General features: G+C 41.8%; 7 protein-coding genes across 9 annotated transcripts; 6 read left to right on the top strand and 1 right to left on the bottom strand.

Annotated features, from left to right (window-relative positions):
• Positions 1-280: 280 nt before the first annotated feature.
• Positions 281-769, top strand: RB195_019623 (uncharacterized protein; the record flags this gene model as incomplete). The annotated part of the gene is made up of 1 exon (XM_064187556.1): positions 281-769. One exon carries the CDS (start codon positions 281-283, stop codon positions 767-769), a length of 489 nt encoding a protein of 162 aa, XP_064043437.1.
• Positions 770-1,336: 567 nt separating this feature from the next.
• On the top strand, positions 1,337-2,764 carry RB195_019622 (uncharacterized protein; the record flags this gene model as incomplete). 2 transcript variants are annotated; one of them, XM_064187555.1, is made up of 2 exons in its annotated part: positions 1,337-1,703; positions 2,604-2,764. In XM_064187555.1, the coding sequence occupies 2 exons, from the start codon at positions 1,337-1,339 to the stop codon at positions 2,762-2,764; spliced, it is 528 nt and encodes a 175-aa protein (XP_064043435.1). The 2 variants fall into 2 exon arrangements, with proteins under 2 accessions (XP_064043435.1, XP_064043436.1); XM_064187554.1 differs by lacking the exon at positions 2,604-2,764 and having other exon boundaries at positions 1,337-1,807.
• Positions 2,765-3,195: 431 nt separating this feature from the next.
• RB195_019621 (uncharacterized protein) lies at positions 3,196-4,041 on the top strand (the record flags this gene model as incomplete). Its single annotated transcript, XM_064187553.1, has 1 exon — positions 3,196-4,041. One exon carries the CDS (start codon positions 3,196-3,198, stop codon positions 4,039-4,041), a length of 846 nt encoding a protein of 281 aa, XP_064043434.1.
• Positions 4,042-4,262: 221 nt separating this feature from the next.
• Positions 4,263-4,916, top strand: RB195_019620 (uncharacterized protein; the record flags this gene model as incomplete). Its single annotated transcript, XM_064187552.1, has 1 exon — positions 4,263-4,916. One exon carries the CDS (start codon positions 4,263-4,265, stop codon positions 4,914-4,916), a length of 654 nt encoding a protein of 217 aa, XP_064043433.1.
• A 415-nt stretch (positions 4,917-5,331) lies between these two features.
• On the top strand, positions 5,332-5,649 carry RB195_019619 (uncharacterized protein; the record flags this gene model as incomplete). The annotated part of the gene is made up of 1 exon (XM_064187551.1): positions 5,332-5,649. The coding sequence occupies one exon, from the start codon at positions 5,332-5,334 to the stop codon at positions 5,647-5,649; it is 318 nt and encodes a 105-aa protein (XP_064043432.1).
• Positions 5,650-5,695: 46 nt separating this feature from the next.
• Positions 5,696-7,541, top strand: RB195_019618 (uncharacterized protein; the record flags this gene model as incomplete). Of its 2 annotated transcripts, XM_064187550.1 has the most annotated exons (6): positions 5,696-5,734; positions 6,220-6,407; positions 6,484-6,634; positions 6,909-7,019; positions 7,277-7,396; positions 7,524-7,541. In XM_064187550.1, 6 exons carry the CDS (start codon positions 5,696-5,698, stop codon positions 7,539-7,541), a joined length of 627 nt encoding a protein of 208 aa, XP_064043430.1. The 2 variants fall into 2 exon arrangements, with proteins under 2 accessions (XP_064043430.1, XP_064043431.1); XM_064187549.1 differs by lacking the exons at positions 5,696-5,734; positions 6,909-7,019 and having other exon boundaries at positions 6,280-6,407.
• Positions 7,542-9,886: 2,345 nt separating this feature from the next.
• RB195_019617 (uncharacterized protein) lies at positions 9,887-16,279 on the bottom strand (the record flags this gene model as incomplete). The annotated part of the gene is made up of 3 exons (XM_064187548.1): positions 9,887-9,889; positions 13,161-13,267; positions 16,132-16,279. The coding sequence occupies 3 exons, from the start codon at positions 16,277-16,279 to the stop codon at positions 9,887-9,889; spliced, it is 258 nt and encodes an 85-aa protein (XP_064043429.1).
• Positions 16,280-26,069: the final 9,790 nt, after the last annotated feature.

The raw sequence follows: 26,069 nt of genomic DNA, 5'->3' as shown, positions 1-26,069 counted from the left end.
ACAGAAAGCATCCAGACGATATGCAAACTCAAACAGCAACACACTGGTTAGTGCTTACCTCATTAGCTAGTCCTGGTAACGCAACAGACCACCACGTACCATGAGTCACAAGGGTTTTATATAGCCTGTGCAATCAATAAATCCGGAGGTATCACGCAAAATTGTGGGTGGCCTCCAATTGGTTCATGATAGGTTGCGACTGAGAGCAAAAGAAGAAGAGCGAAGGCAAGAGAACAGAATAGCTGAGCGAGTATCCTTACCCTCCATACCTTTCCCGCGTATGATGTATAAACCACCTGAACCCAACCCTACGGTTGACAACAAGTTTCGAGTGTTCGCAACATCGGTGTACTCCGTTTTGAAGCGTTTCTCGAAAAAAAAACGCGTAAATTTCAATCTCTCTGTTGCGCAACGCCGAGGCATACGTGAGATTCGCAATCTTATTACAGCTGGAGAGATCAAGGTCTCCGTTAGTGACAAGGGAGGCGAATTTGTTGTTCTATCACGTGAACTAGACAAGGCGATAACGAGACAGCATCTTGAGGATGACGGTCTATATGTCCCATCCTCCGCCAATGAGTTTAGAAAGCAATATCGCCGCCTAAACAGGGTTTGGGTAGAAACAGCTGGAACAGCAGGCCTATCAAAAAACCTTATTACACGTCTCAAGAACGACTTATCCGCATGTCCAGTCCTATACACGCTAATCAAAACTCACATGCTCTCTGAAAATGGCCCTCTATGTCCCTGCACACCTCAGCAGTTCTAACAACTTCCTAAAACATCTCCGCAGTACCTCGTTTGAGCGTGAATGTGTAGTAGAGGCTTTTGACGTTACGTCACTCTATACGAACGTTTCAAACGATGTAGCGATGCAGGCTGTTCACGAACTGCTCACGCAGCGCCAGGCTTCATTGAACATGTATGGATTTCCGATGGTCGGGACAGTACTATCGACAACTTAGAGGCCTACCTATGCGACAAAGGCTGGCACCCACTCTCGCCATTGTTTTCATGGCCAAGATCGAAAAGCCTATAATAGACCGAAACCCACTGCTGTATTATCGTTACATAGACGATTGCTGATTGCTGCGTCGTCTGCTCAACACGAGCAGAACTAGACACGTGCTTCAATCTTCTCAATCAGCAGTGTCCACACATTAAGTTCACAAAGGAAAGACCTATAGACAAGTGCTTGGCTTACTTGAATGTGGATATTTACTTGTGGAATGGAATATGTAAGACTAAGTGGTACCGAAATCCCAGTAGCAAAAACATCTTAATCCACTATCTTTCAGCGCATCACAGCAAAATGAAAAAATCTGTTATAGGTAACATGTACAGGACGGCGGCAAGAGTCTCGTCGAGTAGCCAGGAAAAAACATGGTCTGTAAATCTGACCCATAAAGTAGCAATATCCAATGGGTACCCAGCTGGAGATGGTGCTACTCGGCAAGCACGACATCCCTCTCGAAGATCCAACGTAGTGGATAGCCCAGAAAAGATCCCTTTCTGTTTACCTTATATATCTGATGATATGAGCAGAGCGGTACGGGGCTGTCTACGAAAAGCGGGTCTAGAGAATGACGTGAGGGTTGTGGAAATACCTCCAGCGAACCTCAAGGGTCAGCTGGTACGTAATCGTGCGTATGATCGGCTCTGCACAACTCCCAACTGCGTGGTTTGCCAGTATGGCAGAGAGGGTGATTGCATGGTATCAGGAGTGGTGTATCGTATCACGTGCAGGTTGTGCGGTGGCGGTTATATAGGGGAAACGGGACGTCCTCTGTGTATCAGGGAAATCTAAAACCTTCACCCCACTTGGAGCACACCGTAGAATATACGCAGAACACTAGAGGCCTTGACACAACACTAGAGGCCTGGATAACCGCCAAAAGTCCAAAAATGAACAAGAAGAATGAGTGCATTGCTATCACAAACGAGTTATCCCCATATCAAGACCTATGCGGGTTTTGATCTACGGGGCGGGCCGTGAGGTCCCTATATAAAACCCATGTGACTCATAGTAGTGGTACGTGGTGGTCTATTGCGTTACCAGGACTAGCTAATGAGGTAAGCACTAACCAATGTGTTGCTGTTTGAGTTTGCATATCGTCTGGATGCTTTCTGTAGAGTGATGAGGCGATTAAGAGGATAAGTCACCAATGGCTTTGATTTTTCCAGGTCTGACGAAGGCGATAGCGCCGAAACGTTAGCTGTTGTTTGATAAAGGCGATCAGTAACAATCTTGGCTACAGCTCAGGAAAATCTATTTAAAACTACGTTTCAACATGCCGAGATTCAAAGACAGTCGAACATGGGCAATATCTTTCTTTAGTGCTTCGAAATTCTAATTGGACGGATGTCCTAGCATCGGTTTGTCTTCTTGTCGATCTGTCTCGATGAAAATTTTGAGAACTGTCGTTCAACTAAAAAATTATACTAAAACAAAAAGTCTCAACTGCTTTTCTTGATAACTGCTTTAATTTCAGAAGTTTTCGCGGTTTAGAGATTTCTATCAAATCCTCAGGTTGCCAAAAAGTGTTCGCGGCGGAATTCCTCTCCAGTCGACTCAAAGTGAATATGATATGACCATGGTTAAGGCCCTCCACAACTGTTTACCGCCTCATACTGGCGTGGAAGTGACACTGGGCGTCGAACTGCGATACACAGCGGAGGTTCGTCCTCCGGCAAGGTCTCCCAAGCTGAGAAGGAGTTCGACACATCCGACATTCCGACTTCTCGGAATCGGAAGCCTAGCTAAGAGTAAACCACTGCTAAGATTCACCACCGTCTTGGCAAAATGTCGCAAGGTGGCTCCCTGATATATAGGTTGGGCAACGACCTGTGGTGAAAGCTAAGCTCGCCGTGGCAGGGCTGCTTAGTTTGGGGAAAAGTCTTTTGCCACTTCAGCATATTCACTGCCTCAGTACCCTGCACACTGGGTCCTGCAGTCGGACGGTTTGGGACCGGTGAGAGGTGATCAAATCTCAGGTTGCTCAGGACGTCATTGATTCTGGACCAAGGCGACACACGCACGACTCGCCATGGAGACTGTCTCAGACTGTGTACTTACAACGCGAGAACAGTGCCCACAGACCCTGACCTGCATCCCTTCTCGGAGCTGCAGAGCGTATCAAATTTAACGTGATTGCTCTGCAGAAGACCAAGTGCAGAAGGAGCGACGTACGACAGATGAATGACGGTACACTTGTTGTTCGTGGAGAGAAGGTTCCGTCGCGAAATGTAGGCGGTGTTGGTTTTGTTGTGCACCCATCTGTCGTCCATCTTGTCGATTCACACGAGATCCTGTCACCTCGTCTGGCCATTCTTCGCCTCCACTCTCCGCGCCAAAAACCCATCAGTATCATCAACTGTTACTCACCCACATCAGCAGCTGATGAACCTGAATTGGACGCGTTTTACGAGGAGCTGGAAGAAGTAATACGCAACGAGAAGTCCTTCTACAAATTCGTTGTCGGAGACTTCAACGCAAAACTAAGAAAGGTCACAGAAGAGGAATACAGGATTGGAAGATTTGGACTAGGGGACCGGAATGAAAATGGCAATCGTCTCGCCGGGCTGTTGTCCGCCGCTCGCCTCTTTCATGGAAACTCTTTTTTCATGAAAAAAGATCATCGTCGGTGGACATGGGAATCGCCCAATGGCGCGACTCGCGCGGAGATCGACCACATACTCACCAACCGGAGGTGGTGTCTACTTGACTTCTCAGTAGCACCATCCTTTTGTAGTGGTTCTGATCACCGTCTCCTTCGTGCGAAAATACGACTTAGCAACACGATGGAAAAGAACATCTGCTATCGGCAAAGAAGGGGAAAAGAAGTCGTCTACGACGATTGCATACTCGAGGACTCCTTGTCCCAAGGTGACTGGCACATCGAGGAGGACCCAAACGTGGACTACAAGATGTGCTCAGAGGATTACGAGCCTGTGCTGAGCGTGCCTCGAAGCCGCGCACGACAAACTTGGATCGAATTTCGAAGACCACCAAGGAATTGTTGGAAAGAAGAAGAACTTTGAGGCTTGATCCGAATGCATCGCACATTGAGCGGCTAGTAGCAAACACTAGCTGCAGAAAAGCGTTGCAGGAGGATCTTTTGAAGTACAGGCAGAAGAAGATTCTAGAAGCAGCACAAAGAAGAACGAGTCTAAAGAAGTGCCGCAGGGATCTCCGCGAATATAATATTCCGCTAGCAACCTTGCTGAGCGAAGACGGGACTCGCACGTCTTCTCGTCGTGAGATGGAAATCATTACGGAGAGGTTCTACTCGAACCTTTTCCGTTCATCAACTCCTGTGTCAAGCCCAATCATCCCCACTGGCGAAGCTCCACCACGGATTCTCCCTTCGGAAGTACGAGTCGCTATCAAGAGCATGAAACCTGGCACAGCCCCCGGACCTGATTTTATATCAGCAGACTTTCTTCGGGCTGGTGGCCATCCGCTTCATGTAATCTTAGCAGCGCACATGACATCCTATCTTCAGAAAGAAAGGATCCCAGACCAGTGGAAGACCTCGCGAACCGTTCTTATCCATAAGAAAGGTGACCGAGAGGACCTTCGAAACTACCGTCCGATATGCTTGCTGAGCGTGTTATACAAAGTATTCACCAAGATCATCCTCACACGCATATCTAGGACGCTGGATGAAGCCCAGCCTCAAAAACAAGCTGGATTTCGCCAGGGGTTCAGCTGCTTGGACCACATCCAGACCGTGTCGAGGGTCATAGAGGTTTGCCGGGAATACCGCCTGCCCCTAGTTCTAACCTTCGTCGACTATGAGAAAGCCTTTGACAGCGTAGAAACGAATGCAATACTGTCAGCGCTGGTCGATCAAGGTGTGGACGCGTCGTATGTGAGAACATTAAGCCAATTGCTACGAACGATGCACGACTAGGATACAGCTTTTCCACCGCCCTCTCACCATACCCATTGGAAAGGGGGTACGACAAGGCGATACTATATCGCCGAAGCCTTATGCATTGCAATGGATAATGAAATCACTATCCTGGGAAGAAAGGGGCATACGTGTTGATGGAAGATTTCTTTCGAACCTTCGTTTCGCGAACGACATCGTTCTCTTTTCGAGCAGTACCAATGAAGCAGAAACGATGCTCAACGAATTGAACGAAGCAGGGAAGAGAATAGGACTACGAATAAACAGAAAGAAGACACAGTTCATGAAGAATGCCCACTGCGAGGACGGAGGAGTACAACTTGAAGGCTCCAAAATCGTGGAAACTTCGTCATACGTGTGCCTCGGACGTTCTATGAACATGGAAAACGACTTGAATTAAGAGCTGAATAGAAGAATGAGAGCAGCATGGGCAGCCGCCAGGGAAGCTACGGACCAACTGACAGACCAAGACCTTCGTGCCCATCTGTTCAACTCGACCGTTCTTCCAGCGCTCTGTTACGCAGCGGAGACGTGGGCAGACATCGCTGCTACGTATAGGAAGCTACTTACTACCAACAGAGCCCTTGAGAGATGCCTTCTGAAGTTTAACCGGCGCACACAACATATAGCCGGTCTTCGCAGCTCCGACTTAAAAAGAATGTCCTGTCTTCGCGACCAAGCGGAATATATATCGAAAGCAAAACATGGATGGGCCTATCACGTCATGAGATGAATCGACGATAGGTGAACTAAAAGAACGCTAGAGTGGATCCCAAGAGATGCTAAACGCCCTCGAGGGAGACCGCCAACGAGATGGGGTGACGTGTTCGGTACACGGATGGGCCAGCTGTGAGCTGGATCCGTCTCAAGGACCTCGTCAACGTCACTGGAAACTTGAGAACCTATCCTAATACCTAAGAATCTTGTATGACAATGGCGAGGGAACGAAACGAGTGGAAGAGATGCTGGGGCTCAGACGTTCAGTTGAGACGGGCCATCTATTAAGGTGTTCGGAAAGTATCTGCCGAAAATTTCGCAGTAGCGCAGATTTTTTGAGATGCTCTGGAAGTTCCCGTTTTAAATATATTATATAGGGACACTTCCGCTTGTATACACATAACATATCTGGCTCCCTCTTCCTTGCTTATTTCATCCTATGATGGCCGAACATTCCACCCATATTCGACACGTACTCCTTTACGAGTTCGAATCTGGCCACCGCGCCGCTGAAGCCCATCGAAACTTAAATTAAGTATTCGGCATTGAAGCCCTTTCTGAGCGGTCTGTGCGCCCCTGGTTCCAGCGCTTCAAAGCCGGAAACAAGAAACTCGAAGATGAGCCTCGCTCTGGTCGACCGACTGCAATGTCGTTCGACGAACTGGAGAATCTGGCGGAGCAGCATCCATATGAAAGTGTGCGGTATTTGCTGTCAGTCTTGGCTGTTCGCCGTGAGCAATGGAGTGCGATCTCTCGGAATGGTGAAAAAGCTCGGTCAGTGGCTCCCACATGCATTGAGCGACGGCAACCGCCAAAGACGCCTCGATATCTGCACTCAGCTGCTCTCCAGAAGCCGCAGATTCGACTGGCTGAACACCATTGTCACTGGAGATGAAAAATGGGCCCTCTACATCAACCACACCCACAAATGTGCGTGGTGCGCTGGCGATGAAATGCCGGATCCTTTCGTGGAAGGTGAAATCCATGCGAAGAAGGTCATGGTGAGCGTCTGGTAGGGAGCTCATGGAATCTACCGTTTCGAACTGCTGCCGGACAACACGACAGTTACTGCCGAGGTCTACTGCGCTCAACTGCAAAGACTGGCCGACAAGATCCGCAAGGAGCAACTTTCGCTTGCTGCACGATAACGCGCGCCCTCGCATCACGAAGAAGACTTCCCAGAAACTTCTGGAGCTCGAATGGAAAGTTCTACCGCACCCACCGTACAGCCCGGATTTAGCCCCGAGCGACTACCACCTCTTCCTATCGCTTCAGCGTCATCTGGAAGAGAAGCGCTACGATGATCGTGACCATCCCGAAAATGACCTTCAGGCTTTCTTCGCCTCCAAGTCGCCGGAGTTCTACGCCAAAAGAAACCGTGGTCTTGTGAGACGTTGGCAAAATGTTGTTAAAAAGTTGTGTTGTTTTGAAATTTTGCCGTATTTCGGCAGATACTTTCCGAACACCCTAATAAGTATCTAAGTAAGTAAATATCTCCTTTGTAGCTGCCATGGTTTTTCAATTTACAACCCAAATAACAGAATCTGTCTACGAGGTCTCAGGAGGATGGGTGTCGTAGGCCCTAAACTCCAGTTAGTTTAAGCACAACGGACATAACATGTTGTAACTTCGTGCTGTTTGAGGTGAACATTACGGCATCTTCGGCGTACTTGAAATCGACCAAGAGACGTGCTGATGGTTCTAAAACGTCAGTGCTAAATTGTTCTTCGCATAGTGTATCGACGGCAATGTTGAACGGAAAGGTTCGTGCTACATTCTCTTATCTCGCTCCAGTTTCCACTTCGAACGATGAAATAAATCCGGCTTGCGTTCGAGCCGCAACAGTCGTCTTCTACTCATGTCGTTAATCAAATGAACGAAGCTTTCTAGGATCGCGCGGTGGACTGAGAAGATGGCTCCGGTGATGGAAGTCGGTAGTTGCTTCGGGGCCCAGATGAGCTAAGTCCATAGGCTTCGAATACCACTGTCACACTTCGATCACTCTCCTAACAATGAAGAGCCGGTTCGCACATCTCGCGTGGTTCCTTCACGATGTTTAACAGACTGAATCAAGATTATCCGTACCAAAAAGTTGTACACTCAGCGGAGATTATGCTCGCTAATTTTTGAGTTCCGTAACGGATAGCTTCTTATGTAGAAGAATTATGATAGCGTGTCTCCACGAGTCCTGTCTCCTCTCGTCGATCCATGGAACGGAAGATGGTCAAAAATTATATTTATTTATTTATACGGCCATAAGATATTACGGAAAGTGACTGGATCTTTTTTGGTCTGAATTGAAATTGTAAGAGAATCTTCACTCCAATTAACACGATAAAACGTCCCTCATCCACAGCTCAATCTATGGTTTTTGCATGATTCCGTACGTCATTGTGGTACATAGACCTTCGCTGAAAGTTTTTTCTGGCAAAAGTGTGTATTTGTGCTGTGTGGGTTATATTGTTTCTTCAGCGATTAAATTTGTGGCACAACTCAGATGTCATAGCAATGAAACTTATAACAACAATATTTCTGAACTGTTTCGTACACGTATTTTTGCTACATTATAGCTCAGAATGAAGTTTATAACCAAGTCAGAAGCAAAATAATGGAAGTTTTTCTGACTTTTTTTTACCCTGGACAACAAACCCTGGTCAATGTCCTCTTTTTTTACAGTCAACCAGTTTTACTGCTTGACTCTCCAGAAACGAGGAATTGTTATGGGAATTGCGATTTCTTTTGACGTTACGAGAGACTTTGAACGGATACAGCTTTTTCACTCAGCATGAAATTTTAACCTCAATAAGTCTGACAGGTGAGCAGCACCAGCTTTTGAAAAAGCACGATTTTTATTTCTTCTACCATTTATACTATTTAGTAATTTACCGCAGCTTCAAAAAACCAGCTAACGGAGTTTGAGCTACTCTAAACCAAAAACAATATTATGAACATCATTAATATTATGATTGCTTTAGTACTCTGAAGTTATATTACAAGTCTACTTTTTGGTTTTTGAATGCCACAGCTGACGTTACATTTCATCTAAGAAGTAAAACACATATTATATTAAAAGATGTATTACGACAAACGCTGGAAAATTCCACGAAAACATCTCAAAAAGTTGGACGTCTCGTCACTCAAACGTTGCGTGAATATCTGACGTAATTAATCAAAAAAGAACTGTGCATTATTCGTTTGCTTCCTGCTTTTCAACTATCTCACGAGAAAATTGGAATTTCTTTGACGGAGCTTCGTCAATACCATAAAACATGCTTGCTTAATTCAAGAATGCTTGACTGACTCTAAACGGAACAAGTCTACCTTATTTTATTCTTTTCTTTTTTTTGCAGATGCAGCCATATCTGGAATATTCCGCGGATGCGAGCTTAAAGGCATCAGTCCACGAATCTGGGGTGGTGCGCGTTTCAGGTGGGTTATGCCTATACGGAGTAGTAGATTATGGAGAGAAGGGTGATTCCGTCTATTTCTTTCTAATTGCCGCAAAAAACGGCCCTGAAAATACGACTTCGAGCGTTCTGGCGCGCTATTTTCTACAAGGAGTTCGGTCGGAGCGCGCCAGCCTTGCAAATGCGCCGCATCTTCCGGACTGTTTTTTACGGCAATTAGAAAGAAATGGACGGAATCACCCTCCTCTCCATAATATACGACTCCGTATAGGAACTCCCCACCTGAAATCCGCACCACCCCAGATTCGTGGGGTGATGCCTTTAATGTAGCGCTGGTTAAGCGTTTATATGCAAATGTGAGAAAAATGAGCTGTAGTGGACGGGTGCGAACATGAATACTGACAGCAGCATTTCAGCACTTTGAATCTGTTGCAAGGTTTTCGGAAAATGGTTAACTGGTTTACATCTAGCAAACGTCAAGGATAATGAGTCATCGTCTTTGAAAAATGCTTTGATAATCTTCATTGACCCGTCAAAACGTAGCATATGCACAGCTATAAACATTCATAGTCACCCGTAGGTGGTAAATTGCTACATGACGAAGTAGAAGTGTTCTAAGTGCGATCTTAACAAGTTGAACGATCACAGACCGATAGCTGTTAAATTTGTACAATAATACACATTCTATAAAGTGAAAATAGAAATTTGAATAACTTAACGAAGTCTTCGCCTCGCTATTGGAACTAGGATAGAAGGGTCGGCATGAGATTCGTAGAGACAACATTGAAAGATGAAGATGAAGAAGATCTTCACCATGTCACTGGGATCGGTCCAAGTTCAATTTGTTTACTGAAAAATTGTAGAGTTCACTAAACCGTGTCGGGCAGAATCTATTAAGATCTGAGTTCTCTTCAGTCCTCAAAACTCCAAATTTTTCGGAGTGTCATACAAATGCTTTGCCATTCCAGTACTGGAGTGAAGACGCACATATCCCCAGAAAAATTTAGGATTTTATGACATCATGAGCAATAAGTGCCATCGCTTCGGACGACTATGCATAAACAATCTCGATAAAATGACTTTTGCGCTCTCACATAATGTGGAAAATTCCCGCAAACACTGTCCTTAAGCAAGTCACCACCAGGTTAACTAAATATTTTCTTGCTTTAGTACAATACATTCTCTTGTGTCGGATTTTTTTTCAATCGCCGTGCGCTTGCAAAACAAGTCCGACACAAGTGCTTACGTCCAACAACTGATGGCTCAGATTGGTCCTTGTGCCTCAAATTCGTGGATTTGCAAAGTTCGAATTATCGTCGTTATTCTAGCGTAATAGGGCGCCAGCAAGGTAGGTGGTAGAGAGATCAGCGCTACGAAAATTCCCTCAAACGTTGATTTTAAAAAGTTCCACAGAAACCTGCTAAATACCAATTTGCTACTAATTTAAATACACTCCTCAGATGATATACAAAAGAATTCGCTTGAAATAGTGTTAAGATAGGAAAATGAGAGCAAGAGACGAGTTAAATACCTGACTAATAATATAATATTAATACAAAGACTATAGTATACTATAGCAATGGTCTCACGTCGATTTCAACCGCCATCTCCACCGCGCCGCTTTCTGCGCAGCCGCTAACGTAACTGTAGCGTGATTCATGTCCTTTTGACTCGACTATACCACATTAATGCCAGTTCTTCAGTCTCACTGCTACGATGGATAATTTTGCATGGCTGCTGTGTACGATGTGTAACGGTCGCTGGCCGCAAAAACTGTTCAATTCTTTCAATAACATCAAATCCACTGTTAGCTCGTTTGTAGACCTCACAACCCCAGCTTCCAGTAGGAAGGAATTGCAGCCATTCGAGAAAGATGGAGCACTGTGATAGACATTCATGGTGAATACACCTATGGCTGATTATCAATGTGTGATAGAGAAACTGTGACTGTAAACGGTAGCGTGTGTGAGAAACGTCAACTTAATATAATACAAGTAATATAAATTACTAATATTGCTAATAATAATAAGTAAACATTACTAAGTAAATGAATAACAATAAATATATTATTATAAGTATTACTAATAAGTAATATTACTTGTATTATATTAAGTTGACGTTTTTCACACACGCTACCGTTTGCAGTCACAGTTTCTCTATCACACATTGATAATCAGCCATCGGTGTATTCACAATGAATGTCTATCACAGTGCTCCATCTTTCTCGAATGGCTGCAATTCCCTTCTGCTGGAAGCTGGGGTTGTGAGGTCCACAAAACGAGCTAACAGCAGATGTGATGTTGTTGAAAGAATTGAACAGTTTTTGCAGCCAGCGACGAGTGGCCGAAGGGCCACCTTGAGGCTCTGGGATAAGAGCAGCTCCTCCTACCGCCCAGATCTCGCCCCACTAAACTTTTTCCGGCGCCTTTAAAATTTCCTGAAGGAAAAACTGTTCAATTATCTCATTATAATCGAATTCACTGTTGAGGTCTTTTTTGGGGGTCACAGAATCTCAGCTTCTAGTCCGAGGGATTATAACCCTCCCAGAAAAATTGAACATTGTGATAGATTCTCATGGTGAAATCATCGACCTATGATTATCAATGTGTGATTAAGAAATTGTTAAGGGCACGCATGTGTAAAAGAAAAGCAAGTAGGTTGCAAATCTAAAATCAAGAGAATTTCGCGGAAATGGCTTTTTCTCAGCATTTGGTAGGAAGAGTTCAGAACTAGATCATCAACAATTGCTAACAATTGTAGGAAAATTGCGAAATTCTCACCGCAAATCCCAAGAATCCGAAGCCTCAGAAGAAGAGGCTTCAGTTTAGCCAAGGAAGCAACTCTTTCACAAAAAGGATCGACCGTTTAACACTTACTGTAAATTACTAAAAAAACCAATTAACTTTTAAATACCCAAGTAATATTTCCACGCTACATGGCCTCTCCATTATGTGTATAGACGTGAAGAATCGTGAGAGGAATATTACTTCGTGAGATGAAGTGGTTTTTTTTTTACATTGACTCCTAAATTTATTCACAGTTTATTTCCTTCTTCGCCCGTACTTCCTGAATAGCATCCGAGGAGGACAAAATATCGAAAGTTCCCCTAAGGTTGCTCTTAGCATTGAGAAAGTTGTGAAAAGTGGCGTGATACAGGCACAAGCATTAAATTCGTATTCATTTCCTGACTCTTTTCTTATAAGCTGGATCTTATAAGCTGGAAATTTTTGGAGGAAATCGCATTGATAGAATCTCATTTAGTTTGTCGTTAGAATTAAAAGAGCAGAGATCAGTCATTATCCTGAGACGAAGCTCTACGCAACTGTGCTCAGAACCATTTATGCAAGAAAAAAGAAGTTTCGTTCACATGTTGACGACAGTGTTCGACGATGCCGACGGACATTTTTTACCGCATTGAAAAATACTCCTTGATGAAACATTACCGTAAAATCGGAATGTAAAAAAAATCAAATAAATAAAAAGTAGTAAAGTAAATGACAACATAATATAATAAATATAATATATTATAATGTGCATCAGTTACAAATAAATAAAAGTAACAATAAGATAAAAGTAATAAAAGTAATAAAAGTAATAAAAGTAAGTAATAGGTTACAAATAAATAAATAAATAAATAAAAATTAGAACTTAGCAAATACTTATTCTAATCTCTTATCTCTTTTTTTTTTGGGACGTTCTTCGACGATGTTGTGTTGGGCAGGTGGCGCGAAAACAAAAACGCGTACTTCGACACAAAGGACCGCTTGGTCGTCGATGTGTTGAAGACATCACCCCACGAATCTGAGGTGGCATATATTTCCGGTGGAGCATTCGTATACGGGATCGTAGATTATTGAGAGAAGGGTGATTCCGTTCATTTTCATTCAGCGCGGCAGCCTTGTGTGCGACCTTCCGGGCCGTTTTTACGGCAATTAGGAAGAAATGGACGGAATCACCCCTCTCTCCAAAATCTACGACCCCGTATACGAATACTCCACCTGAAATCCGTACCACCTCAGATTCGTGGGGTGATGCCTTTAAACCAGGCTCAATACCGCGTTTGCGAGCATCTCGCGAAGACGATCTCAATGTAAATCCCATAAGGGAACTTAAGACGTACCTTCGTGGCGCAGTATCTGCGCATGAAAGATACATCGCATGGCTTGTGACAACAATGATGGACGATACCGAGATCTGCGTACGGCCGATGACCACCGCCCATTCGGTCTACAAATCCAATTTTTGTCATCAGTCGGTTACCCGTAGCTTGTTTTCTAAAAACGATCACTGCATCTACTTAGGGCACTATCATTTCACCGTTACGCATAGAAACAGCTTATGCTCAAAAGTTAAGAAGTTATCGTGACACCTTGATTACACTTTAAGCAGTTAATTAAGTGATCTATTTGAGAGATGGCGCGTGTTTTAGCAGCGGTGAATTCGCTTCGTACCAAAAACGCGGGATCGTGCTACAGCATGGAGTGTTCGAGCAGTGTTGCCACCTTAGCACATTAGCGCATCCGAAGTAGACAACATTTTCGTACTTCGTTTGGAATCAAATTTACTGACGCGTATTTTTGACGTCAATATCCCGCCACTTAATTCTTGATTGCAAATATTAAAAACGCGAAGTGACTAAGAACATTAGATTGTCTTTTTGTAGTGCAAAATCCTTGAAATTTCTTGGATTTAGCTGCTTATGAGTGAATTCGTAATAATAGGGATTTCCTAAGGATGTTTATTCTCCAAATCAATGCAGTTTTGGCAGAAAGCCCATAAAGTTTTATTAGATTACAGAAAACGAAATGTTTCTGTTCGCTGTGTCAAATAACGATTTAGAAATGTGAAACACTAGAAATGCATCGACCACCAAATAATCGAATTCCGCTGTAATTATTGTTTTCTTGCTTTTATCTTATTAAACGTTTTTGAGTGCGAGGAATCATATAACTTTATGAGAAACACTCCATATAATACTTCCATATGACTTCTCAAATTTCCTTTTTTAGTTTTTGGGAAGTTCCTAGAAACAGCCTAATTCGAATATGAAGACTTATATCATCGTCATTTACAGATACTTCCTATTGTTTGGAGGTTATGTGAACAAGAATAATTGATTTAAGAGGTTATAAAGCGATTCCTGCGGACAGTAGGAGTTTTAGTGATACGCTAGCTGAACTGTTGTCATTGCTTATCCTGGAATCTTCTATGTAAACGTGCATCGACGTTAATCGTGACATTCTAAAGCGGCTCGTCCGACTTTTTATGGGTTTTGAATTCCAGTGCTGAACAATCCAAGAATAGTTGCGGAGGCCTCAATGCCGGTTAAAGAATGTTTTTATCATATGAAAGGACAGTTGTGAAAATCTAGCAGCTATTTTGAAAGATATGTACTTCGGAGAAAACATGTATCCCTTTCAGATCTTTTTCGTCAGCATTTCTTTCGACAGTGACGTGTTCAATGCCACTGCAAAAATGATTCGGTGAAAACTGAAACACACACTTGCCCTCTCAGTATTGTTCACTTTCTGTGTCTCTGCCTTAGTTCAACAATCTCACAGACTCCATAAGTGAAATTAGATATTTCAACAGCGATACATTTCTAATAACTTGGCGGGCTGTCATTGAAAAGCCGATTTCGGGATGCAGAATTTTATTATTTAGATTGAAGGTAAGATTTTACAACTTCAAAATTCAATTCAATTTTTATACAATTTCAATTGCATTAGAGTTGCGACTTTCTCCAGAAGTAAACTAGTGTTCAAGCCTCGCAAGTAAAAATAACAGCAAACGTTGTTTCTTCTAAATGACACTTAGTGAACGTTACACAATAAATGGACTGATAAATCCTTCTGAAAATTTTGGTAACGTGAGCATCAGGTGTGACCGGAATTTCTCAAGTTCGGGGAATTTTAAGAAGTGTTGTGTGAGCCGGCTTGCGCACATATTTCGAATTCTTCTCGACGAGATTAGTCGAGGAGCAGAGTGGGCTCTTCTTGTTACGCCAAAGCAACCAAAGGTCACACAGTTCAAAGCCATAATTAGCCTCGTGGATAGCACTCAACAATAGGTGGACGCTCACACAGCACTAATCCATAAATGCGTTCAAAAATACGTGCTTTGTATTTGTTAGATGTCTACTTATATACCTCACCTCCTCCTCAAAAATGTTAATATAGAACTGCTAATGAAGTCTGAAAACCTAAAAACCTATGAGAAGGTCTACAATTTTGTCACGGATTCCCAAAAACTTCGTTAACGAAGTCAAATTTTTGAAGAAATTTGCGAAAGAAAGATTCACACTTATTATTTGCCGAAGATGAAAGGGCAGTAATTTGGAAATGAATTCTAGGACAGTTACATTTTGAAATTGAAAATTCTCTCATTAATGAGTGCTCATTTTAACTCTTACTTTCAACGTAGCAATATTTTAGTATCTCTCACTATTTTTTTTGTTAACGACTAGACGTCTAACTAAATGCTCAAAACTCTCATCCATATTGCTGCTGTTGAAAAACCTGACATCGATAATTTTTAAAACAGCGCTACATGTCTCTTACCCGATTTTACCTTCCTTGTACTTCGAAAAACAAAATTTTGCTTTCTTTTATAAAAACTCCGAGAAGAAGATAAAAAAGTTCTTCCTTCACCAACAGCCACCATGATAATCGTAAATTAAATCAGTGCATACTGGAAAACTTAATAAAGAACAAAATAAAGAAATTGACGTCATCATTCATTATTTGGAATTAATGTGGGGTTTTCTGTAACATTTTAGTGGTGAGTTCCTACAAATGTTGCCTTTGAAATCAATACAAAAATATTTATCGTCTTTTAAAAGTAATATCGTCTGATATAACGAATATAAAATTTCAACTTCCGTCATTCTTTCTGTGCTTTTAATTCTTCACTTATTAACCGCTGGAGAATTCTACAGTTAAAAAATTTATTTATTTCATTTCCAGTTTGAAACTTCGATTTTTGAACTTGAAGAAACATCGGAGCTTGCGTAAACACGAGAATATTTTGAAAACATTCAAGCTATCTGATTCAAAAAGATTTTAACTGTTCAAGAATAGAAAATGAAATACCTGAAAATGGAGATGTTACAGCTCCACAGAGATCAAATAGTGCCTTAGTGAGCCGCCTTCCGCAGTATCGGGCCTGAGGCGACGAGTAGGTGACGGTGGAGGAGAGAATGAGTATAAACGTGAGGAGTTGCCAACAGTGATACGACATCCCTCGTCCTCCTCCTCTCACCGTCTCTGATTTTCGCACAATTCGGTGAGTTCCTCTGTGGGCGTGGTGAAAAGGCGGGGTCTGTTCTTACAGTGAGACATTCTGCAAATGCAAATCCAAAGATTTAGGAAGACGTATGGTGATGCTATAAAGAAATGGAGAAGACTTCAAGTCAAACGAAAAAGGTTTCGTTATTTCATTCCGAAAATTCTCAATTTCAGAATTCCCCTTTCTTTACATTTGAAGAGCTTTCTGTTTCTTCCTGATCACGCTTTGACCTGTACAGGACTATCAAAGCATTAACTATTAGATGGATTGCATAGCTGTTATGCGAGGGTTGTAAAAAATTGCCAATCACCATCAAAATTCTCAAAATTATCATTTTCGCACAGTTAAACTATTTTCTACAAAATATTATTATTATTTTTTTATTCTTATTTTTCTACAAAATCTTTTCGTATACAAGGAAGCATCAATATACTTTCCAATGTTTGAAACCCTTTCTTTACGTACGCTTTCGCCTCGATTTGCAGACCAGGCGTTCGAAAAAAGGTAATGTTCAAAGTGCGGCTCTAATTTTTACCTTATCAATTTTCGTCATCACCTTTGTGGCTGATAATTGGGGCAGATAGCTGGGAACTTCAAAAAGTAAAAAAGGTAAAAGAGTAATTCGAAGTACCTCTCTTTCTCAAACATTCTGCTAATATTCTTAAAATACTACTCTTCAAAGTGATCAGCCAGCTACGGAAGAAGGACATTTTTATTCTATTCTCGTTTGATGAGCAACAACACGGATAAACTAGATAACTGAAATACTGGCTCTTTTTTCAGTTCCTGACTCATAGATTATCTCAGCAAATGAGAACATCTCTGATAATTGGAACACCCGGAATAGGAGTTGTGCATAGAAGAAGAATGGAATTTCACATTTAATTTTCAAACAAGGCCGAAATATTTTGTGTATGTGTCAAAATCGAATTTTTTTTCGTAATGCTCGTATAGAATCAATGCAAAGGATAAGATTGATTTACAACGGATTATTGTGGGCTTGAAAGTTCTACAATGAAAATAAAAAGATTGAAATTATTGTGGAAGCGTGTGTGTGTTACTTTTACTTCGCCTTGTACCCAACCCGTTGTATTTTGTTCTAAACGCCACAAGGACATTAATTTAGCAGAAAACGAAACTTTTATCCGTTATGAAATTTTACTTGGTGTAACGTATACTATGGTTGAATTTTAATGTGGAAAAATTGAAAAAAAATTTTAAAAATAAATTGTTGCCTCTACTACGGTATTGTCCTACGATTGGACGAAAACTGTTCGACAATTCAAAATTAATGCAATGTTAGATGAGCTATCATGCATTTAATCCAGGTGTTTTATTTTCCTAGAATAATGGATAAGTTGTTATTTTAAGCTTGTATTTCAAAACATCCTTAAAGAAATTAGAGTTACATTAATTCTTTTGTAAACAATTCAAGACTGATTAATATAAGGTTGTTTTTTCTTCAGCACTCACTGGCGGTAATGTAGAATTGCGTGAGATTACGAGGAAGTGTTTGTTTGCGTTCTTCTATTCAGCTTATACATTTGCCTTGTATGCAATTACGTTCTAATGTTAGCTGGAGACTGTAGTTTCCTTCCGGTAATTTTTTTACATAACTATCGAGTCGTAGATGCACGGAACTACGATAACGAAGCAGAAATTTCCGCAACATTTCTAATTGCTTACATCAACCACCGCATGCGGAACCTTGCAAAACGATTTGCTTTCGATCGCAATGGAAGCGTTGCATTTTATGAGCAGAATCTTCTGAGCAATTGTCTACTGTTAGTTCAGGTCGGAACTTAAGGGCTTGGCGATTATGTCACCGTTCGCAGTCGGACAAACAGCCTTCACCGATCCGACCAGACGCGTCACTAATGTGAACCGAAGGGATTGGCTGAATTACGTGGATAGTTGTGGTACAGGTATACAGTAGGACAACAGATTGCTAGCTGTTCACCGCTGTGCTTCTCTCAGATATGCCCCAGTTCTCTCTCGACTTCAGATTTTGTCACATTTTTTTTTCTGGATGGAAGGCGACCAGTGCAGATAGCCGGCAGACATGTGCAAGTGTAGTTTTCCAATACTTCAGTTATTTGTCAAGAACCAAATTACAGAAGGCAGTTGACTTCCGCCGACCTGTGCTCATAACAACAGCAGATGGGTTGCGCAACCGCTCCCGACTAGAATAGGAGAGGCAGCTGCGCCGAGTACAGTCTCTCCTACATAGTCAAGATAACTGGCTGACTAGAAAGGAAGGAGTACACTTTCACCAAGACCTCAAACATTCCCCGGCATTCTTCTTCGAATAAATACTGAGCAGCACTGAGCAAGTAAACTAAAAGTACTGTTGAGTTGGCTTAATTTCAATTTTATCTCACGTTCTAATGAAACGTGAGATAAAACCGCGCATTTCACTAGAACACAGCTAAGAGATTTCATGAAAACAAGCGAAATTCAAGTGGCTTCCGCTGTACATCCTGGGAACTGGTAATGACCAAAATGTACTGAGTAATGAGTTCAGTTGAATTCCAACTACCGCTGGTGCGAATAATTCCAAAATCCAGTCAGGTGGGTGCTCAGCACTCTCCCCCAATACAGAACCAGAGCAGTGCAATCTTTTCATAAACAATAAAGCAAGCGAAATATGGCTATGCTCTGATGGGATAGTAACGCATCCTACTTGTCACGAGCGCTATTCAGTGAAAAATGTGACAGTAATATTCTTCACGGTGATCGGATCTTCGTCACTACGCGGTCAGCTTTCTAAATGTCCATGGATCTATTAACGCTTCGAACAGCTTAATATTAAGCGATATTCAGACATCCTGGAAGTGTTTGAGTAGTACTCCTGGATGTATGTAGCTTTCAAACTATGTAGTTTTCTTGGTTCTCCTATTTTCTCGTACCAGCCCGTTATTCTTACGGTGTAGCGCGGTTTTTTACGGCTTTTACCATCTGGGGTTAATAGTTGTGAAGCTCATCATACTTAAAGTTCAAAGGATTAGATTAGGGAACGTCATTCGAACTTTTAGGTTCATAGCACTCGTGGATCGTAGACGATTCAGTGTCGATGCGGTTTGTGTAATATGTTAAGTGTTTAATTTATTGTCAGTGTCAGTCAGTCAGTCTCACAAAAAATGTGTTAAGAGGTTTTCCCAATGATCTACTTGATCTCATCCCGCAATACTCTCGTATGCAATTATGCACGTTTTTCTTGTAGAACAATATAAGTATTAGTGAAAAATATTTTAGTTCTTTAGTTGTGATTAGGTTTTTTTTTTACTAACTCATCCACTAATATGGATCAGGGTTTCTTCGGCAAGAGGCGCAGATCAGCTTCACCCACTCGCAACCGTGTAGCCTACCCGAGATTCCCTCAGTGGACCTCGCTAATATAAGTATTATTGATTTGAAAATGCAAAAAAGTTCTGTAAATCACAACGTCATAAGTAGGATACATAAATTCATGACTAAAAGCGAATAAATTTCTACTAATGATCAACGACCTGAGTAACTCCTCACTCGTTGAATGCGAGATAGAAAAGACTTCAAATATTTCAGTTCTTTAGTTGTGATTAGGTATTTTTTCCAAATTTTAGGATACTTTCAGCGCTAACGCGAGGAAAGGGATATAAGCAAAGAACAAATCCAAAAGGAAGCTTAGAATTGTCATAGCCATCCCTTTCAGGGTACAACTGTGAAAGTAAGTCTACTCAGAATGTATCTCCGAGATTCCAGCCCCGAATTTTTAGAAATCACTTGAAGTTTTCAATTAATAGCTACTCTTAGGAGAGGAACAGTAAAAGTTTTGTTTTATTGTTCAAGACTAATGGATGGCTTGGTTAAAAATAAAGATTATTGATTAAAAACTTCGAATCTTTCCGTTCTTTAGTTGCTACTCAACCTTCTGAGAGAAGACCTTAACCCTCGAGGTTCTTTGGTAGATCCGCACCGTTACTGACAGCTCGTTGCACAATTGCAGCGCGGTCAGTGCACTCTTGCACATTTCAGGTGCAAACTCCGTGCAGTGCGCACCGGAGCGTTTGTGCAGGAGGACAATAACATTGCTTAGGCAAGCGACAAGTGGCTGCATCATCCTATGAGAAATTAAAGAAAAATTAAGGAGACAATAGCTTACAGTCAGAAATTTAAAGTAAAAAGATTATTCTGTATTATGAAATACAGAGTTGTAAACGGTAGCTTCTTCTTGAAATACTTTGAAGAGTAGTGCTGGAGCCAAACGAAGATGAAATTTCTAATGTTAATCTGAAAATAACAAATAACTCCTGAGGAACGGTACGCGGACAAAGCCATGACTATTTCTGCGTATACGATCTTTTTCTCAACCTTTCTGTAGGTTCCGATTTTATTCCTGATGAAAGACTATTTCTGCAAAGACTCAAAAGAGAGACCGGTGTATAGCAGCAGCTAAGGAGTCAGAGAAGGGAATGCACAAAGGATTTCTACCTTCACGTGGGATCCTCACTGTCTTGTTTGCAGTTCGAGATTGGGTGTTAGGTTCCGATCTCGTTAGGGAGCCACAAAAATGAGAAGCATGATGGAAATGAGTTTGAAATAAAATGCACGATAGTAGGGCACGAGAAAGAAATATCTGCTAGGAAGGCATTGGAAGAATTGTGGATTTCCGTCAAGTATCCAGCCATGAATAACAAAAATGAGTGCTTATCAATCACCAGTGACTTCTTGCCGTTCGTAGAACTCTGTGAGCTATAAGATTCTTCCACATGCAGTTCCTTAACGTTATCCAGACATCAGCACTTAAAGATACTCTGCAGTGCATTCGCCTTGACATTCTATAAGAACGCAGTGGTTCACCGGTCCCGCTAGTCGGTGACTTTGGTCAGTTTGTTCTCCTTCTGAAGGTCTTGCGTGGTATACTCAGTACAATATGGAGGCAAGGGGAGAGGAGGAGTTTGATGGGATATGCATGGCATCAAAGCCCTCAAACCATTTTTAGGCTTTCGATAATGAAGGGCTTGTCGAAACGTAGGGCGAATAATAAGGTTTTCACCTAAACCTCGTCGGCATAACACGGAAACATAAATATGTTCGGTACTTCAATAATATAATACATGTACAGTAGAATAATATTATGGAATAGGGTTTTTTTCTGTTCGTGATTATATTTCTTTTCCATAGTGATAGCTCTTTAATGCGTACCCATTCTCGAGATAAGAACGACGATTTTCTTGGAGGTTTTTAAAATGAAAGGAAATTCTCTTTCTCCAAATAGTCCTACGCAGCGCTGTTGCTGTGCTTCAATCAAATAGTTGAAAACAGGAAGGATGTGGATAATAAGTTAGGTGTGCTTCGGCAGGAATTTATGCAAGCTGATGACAGCAGACGCAGTAGGTGTGTTCCAGACTGTTCCTTACATTCTTGTTATTTCTAATTTTGTCTAATTCTTGGTATAGAAGCATATGCGTACGGATCCGTTTCAAATTCATAGCTCGATACAACAAATGTGGAGAATCCTACAGAAATAATAGCAACATCCTACAGTAACACTACTTAATAAAATAGTTTTTATAGTTAATGAAATGAACAGAAGATAAGAGTCGTTTAAATTGCTTGTGACTGTTTGCTTTGTGGATAAGCTATTTGAATTGAAAGCATAAATGGCGCAGACACTGTTAAATGCGGAAGCATTTACATTAACCAATAATTAACGCTATTTCCTAAGTTTTATTGCAAAATTCTAGTCAGTTATTCTCCGCTTAGTTTCCTCACCAAAAGTCTTAACAGGAAATTAATTGAATTTCAATTTCAAGGACTTTCATGCGAAACTAAACGGATTCCGCAGAAAACGTTACGGAAAACTATTCGCTACAATTGGACTTTGTTTCACGACTAATTCGTTTTACAAGTAGCAGTTGCTGGAGACTGTGTAGCGACGTTACTCTCTCCCCGTTAACAAGTAAGTGGTGCAGAATTCTTGCTACGTGGGTCACAAAGTCCCCATGCGAACAACCTTCTAGGGTCCCAATGTGCGTCCCCCTTCCACAAAGAGAGGCCGTCCAAAATAAATGTATGAAAATTTTAAAATATGTAACAGAGGGTACTGGGACTGAAAATATTGTGAATTCGCCACAGAACGGTCGGATTGGCAAGTGAATATTGGTTAGTACGATATGAATGGCAATTTACAATCCGTTAAGTCGACTACTTATTTCTTTAACACACGTGTACATTCTACAATCTCAAAGATTCTAAATAACCCATTAAAGGCAGCATACCAGGAATCTGGGGTTGTGCCGATTTCAGCTGGAGTATCCGTATACGGCGTCGTAGATTATGGAGACTTGGGTAGTTCCGCTCATCTCTCCCTGCATCACTGCAAAGCCGCCTCCAGAACGCTGTTTTGTACGACCCCATCTATTGCAACGCTCCACCCCTCGTGCCGCCTCTGCCCTGCGATTCGTCGAAAATCAATTCGGACTTCCCTGAAAGGCAGTAAGAAAGCTACGCGGGCAATGGTGGCGCGCTCCAATAGAAGAGATAGTACAAAACAGCATTCAAGGGTCGGCTAGTTGCAATGATTCAGGGGAGAGATGAGCGGAACCACCCCGATCTCCATAATCTACAACCCCGCATATGGATACTCCGCCTGAAATCCGTACCACCTCAGATTCGTGGTATGCTGCCTTTAACACACATGATAAATATACCGATGATCATCCGTCGATGTATTCGCCAGGGGCGTCTGTCACAGTGTTCCATCATTTCGTGGGGTTGTATTCCTCTGGCACCAGAAACTGAGATGCTGAGACTCAAGGAGCAAGTCAACACAGATTTGAGGTCACGGAGGTGAAAGAATTGAACGGCCTTTGCTTGAAGAGTGCCCAAATGGCCACAATAAGTAATAGCCCGATGGAGTCAGGTCTGGGCTATGAGATGTATGAGAGACCGTTGTTGGATTTTACGACGTGTATGAAGTAGGAATGTTGGCCCTCTGTCAAAAAAAAAAAAACTTAGTAAACGAAGAATGAAGTGAGCGACGCTAGGACTGCTATCAGCAACGACATCAGCTTTTGACAACTCGTTTTTGTTGCTAATGTCTGCCAAAAATGAGGAATACTGGTATTTCGAAACTGTATAGCGAGAAACAGGAACGAAACAGAACCTACAGGAGTTTCGCTGCGGCAGCAACTACTACTACCATTACTTGAAAATTGATTCGTTGATCCGATGCAAATTGATGTCGTAAGATCGCAGGATCAATCGATTGATTGAAAGTTGCATTGGTTGGTTGAACACGGCTTGAAACCAGTTTATCCCAAAATGTCCGATGTTGGGATATCTGCAGGAATATGTAGTGGATGTAGATCACGACTATAAAGCAGATTATGATTTTTATGTAATCCTTTCGCTGAGAATTTTGGAAAAGTTATATGAGCTCTTTGTATTCTCATATCACAAACGTTCACAATTAGAGGAGTAGCTTCTGCTGCATGTCTGAACTATAGGGTTGGCCCATAAAATTGTGGCCTTTTCTAAGATTAGGTTTGCACAAAAAAAAACAACTTCTGTGCTGTTTTTGTTCGCAACTTCTCTCCAACGTTCCGTTGAATGGAAGTCGGCGGAGATCGTGTCTGGTTGATTTTTGCTGTTGTTTAAAGCATGCGGAACTCGTAGCTCAACTTTCGAGGCTTCCCCTTCGGAGACAGTGACGCTGTATGATTCCGTGGGAGCACGTCATTTCCTCTGCCAACTTCCTCGTAGTTTGGCGTGAAAGAACCGATTCAGTTGCTCCTCATCGAAGCGAACGGCGCGTTCGCTGCTATGTATATATTTGGACTTTAAAAAATTGCCTTCTTTGAATAGCTTGATCCAATTTTGAACCTTCATAGGAGGCATCACTTCCTTACTATGCATTTCACATATCCCTCGAGGAGCTTCTGTGTCTTTAGCACCTTGAATAAACGCAAAAAGCAGAAGGTCCCGAGAATCCTCTTACTTGCCGACTTGACACTCGATTTTAATAACCTGAAAACGACGGGAAGTATAGTTGGGTCAAAACGACACGAATCGCAAGTGTAGCTACGGTGCGTTTGCGTACGCGCACGAAACGGCGCGATGGAGGCAGCAGTTAGAACTGAATTAATTGCTGTTTCAGCACGCTCCCAGCCGCTACGCTCCACCGAAGCGCCTCGTGAGAAGTTGCGTACGCAATTGCGTCTTGTCGCTTCATGTCGTTTTGACCCTGCTATATATCAAACATATATTGTGTTTCTCTGTCGAAGAACATAAAAAGCGTTGCCCAAAGCGTTGTTGTTGTTTTATTTTTTCTCCCAGAACCTTCACTTAGAAAAACGCCAGGACCAGTTCGTTAGCCCAGCAAATTATTTCCGTTGTTCAACGACCAATTCACCTGCGTTCTACTGCATTACAAGCTGTATCGCTGAAGAGGGCTAAAATATGGTGCAACAAAAAGAAAAAAGAAAAAGAAAAGAGAGCGAAAATATATAGGGTAAGTCATACTACACACCGTTAAATCTGTTTCAGATCGAAAGTCATTGTCTTCTTCGACTTCGCCGACAAAAGGTGGTGGTAATAAATCTCCATTAATCGTGGTCTTAGCTAGAAAGTTTTTGTTGGTCCCCTCCACTTCGAAAGCGAGAGATTGTTTTCGACAGCGAGGATTGTTGTAAATGGAATTCGCAAAAGCTGCACTGTGAAACACTCGAAAAACTTCTGTTCTTCTTCTTCTTTACCACAGTAGTGTATTTCAAATTTCTTGTAACATTTTATTTGGAATTAACATGAAAGTAATTTTTACTGTGCAGCTTTGAGGTTTGGACGTAATTCTAACTTTTAGTTTAAGCACTTCTCATCCTATCTTGTCTTCTCTTTTACAAAAGCGATACTGGTACTTTTGGGAGCTGATCAAAATGCTTTTTCTTCTCAGTTTAGTCCGGGTTTTCTGCTTCTTACCACTACTTTTTTTTTGAACTTTTTTTCGGCGAATAAATGTGTTGTCCGGGTGCGTTGCTTGTTTTCTTCGTCGTTTCCCATCCTTGTATTTCTTTGACAACTGTATGGCAAGACAACGGAAATTCCAATTGAATTACCTTTTCTTCTTTTTAAAGAATATTTTGCTGAGAAGTGCTTCAATTAAAGTTTTAAAAATGAGGATTCTCACTATCATATATTTAAGAAGGTCGGTGTTGCCGAAAATTGTTTTTGGAATCAGTCGTGTAATTCGGGCTCGGACTTCTGCCTACTCCCAATATTCCGTGCTTTAAAACCTTCGAAATTCTGACCGCTGATCTTCTAAAGACAACTTTCGCTCATCTCTACTAGCGACCCAAAGCACTCTGACTATTTCAAAACGTTTCCAGCTACATCATGAAGGTTAGAGGTTAACAACAAAGAGGGCAGTTCTAACGACTGAAAGATTCGATCACCGATGGTACTAACTGCGTAGACTGTGTGGTTAAAACGACAATATTTTGTTTCCGATCAGATACAAAAGATTCTAGTTCTCATCGAGGATCATGAACCCAGAAAATCGCTTACAAATGCACCTTTGTAGGAGGTTACTTGCTCCATAAAATATTGACTTTTTCTCTGTGAAGATCTTTTGGTTCCTTGACAGCTGGTTGTGGAACAGCTAAAAATTTGGCACTATTTTTTCTTTATTATGTTTATCATTTATCTAGCACCCGTGACATATTCATCAAAATGTGCAGCTTCGTAGAGAATCGTGAGTAAAGAT

Source organism: Necator americanus, chromosome II (assembly GCF_031761385.1).
Source record: "Necator americanus strain Aroian chromosome II, whole genome shotgun sequence".
NCBI classification, from domain to species: Eukaryota; Metazoa; Nematoda; class Chromadorea; order Rhabditida; family Ancylostomatidae; genus Necator; species Necator americanus.
Note: the sequence above shows the minus strand (reverse complement) of the source record. Positions and strands in the feature narration are given on the sequence as shown.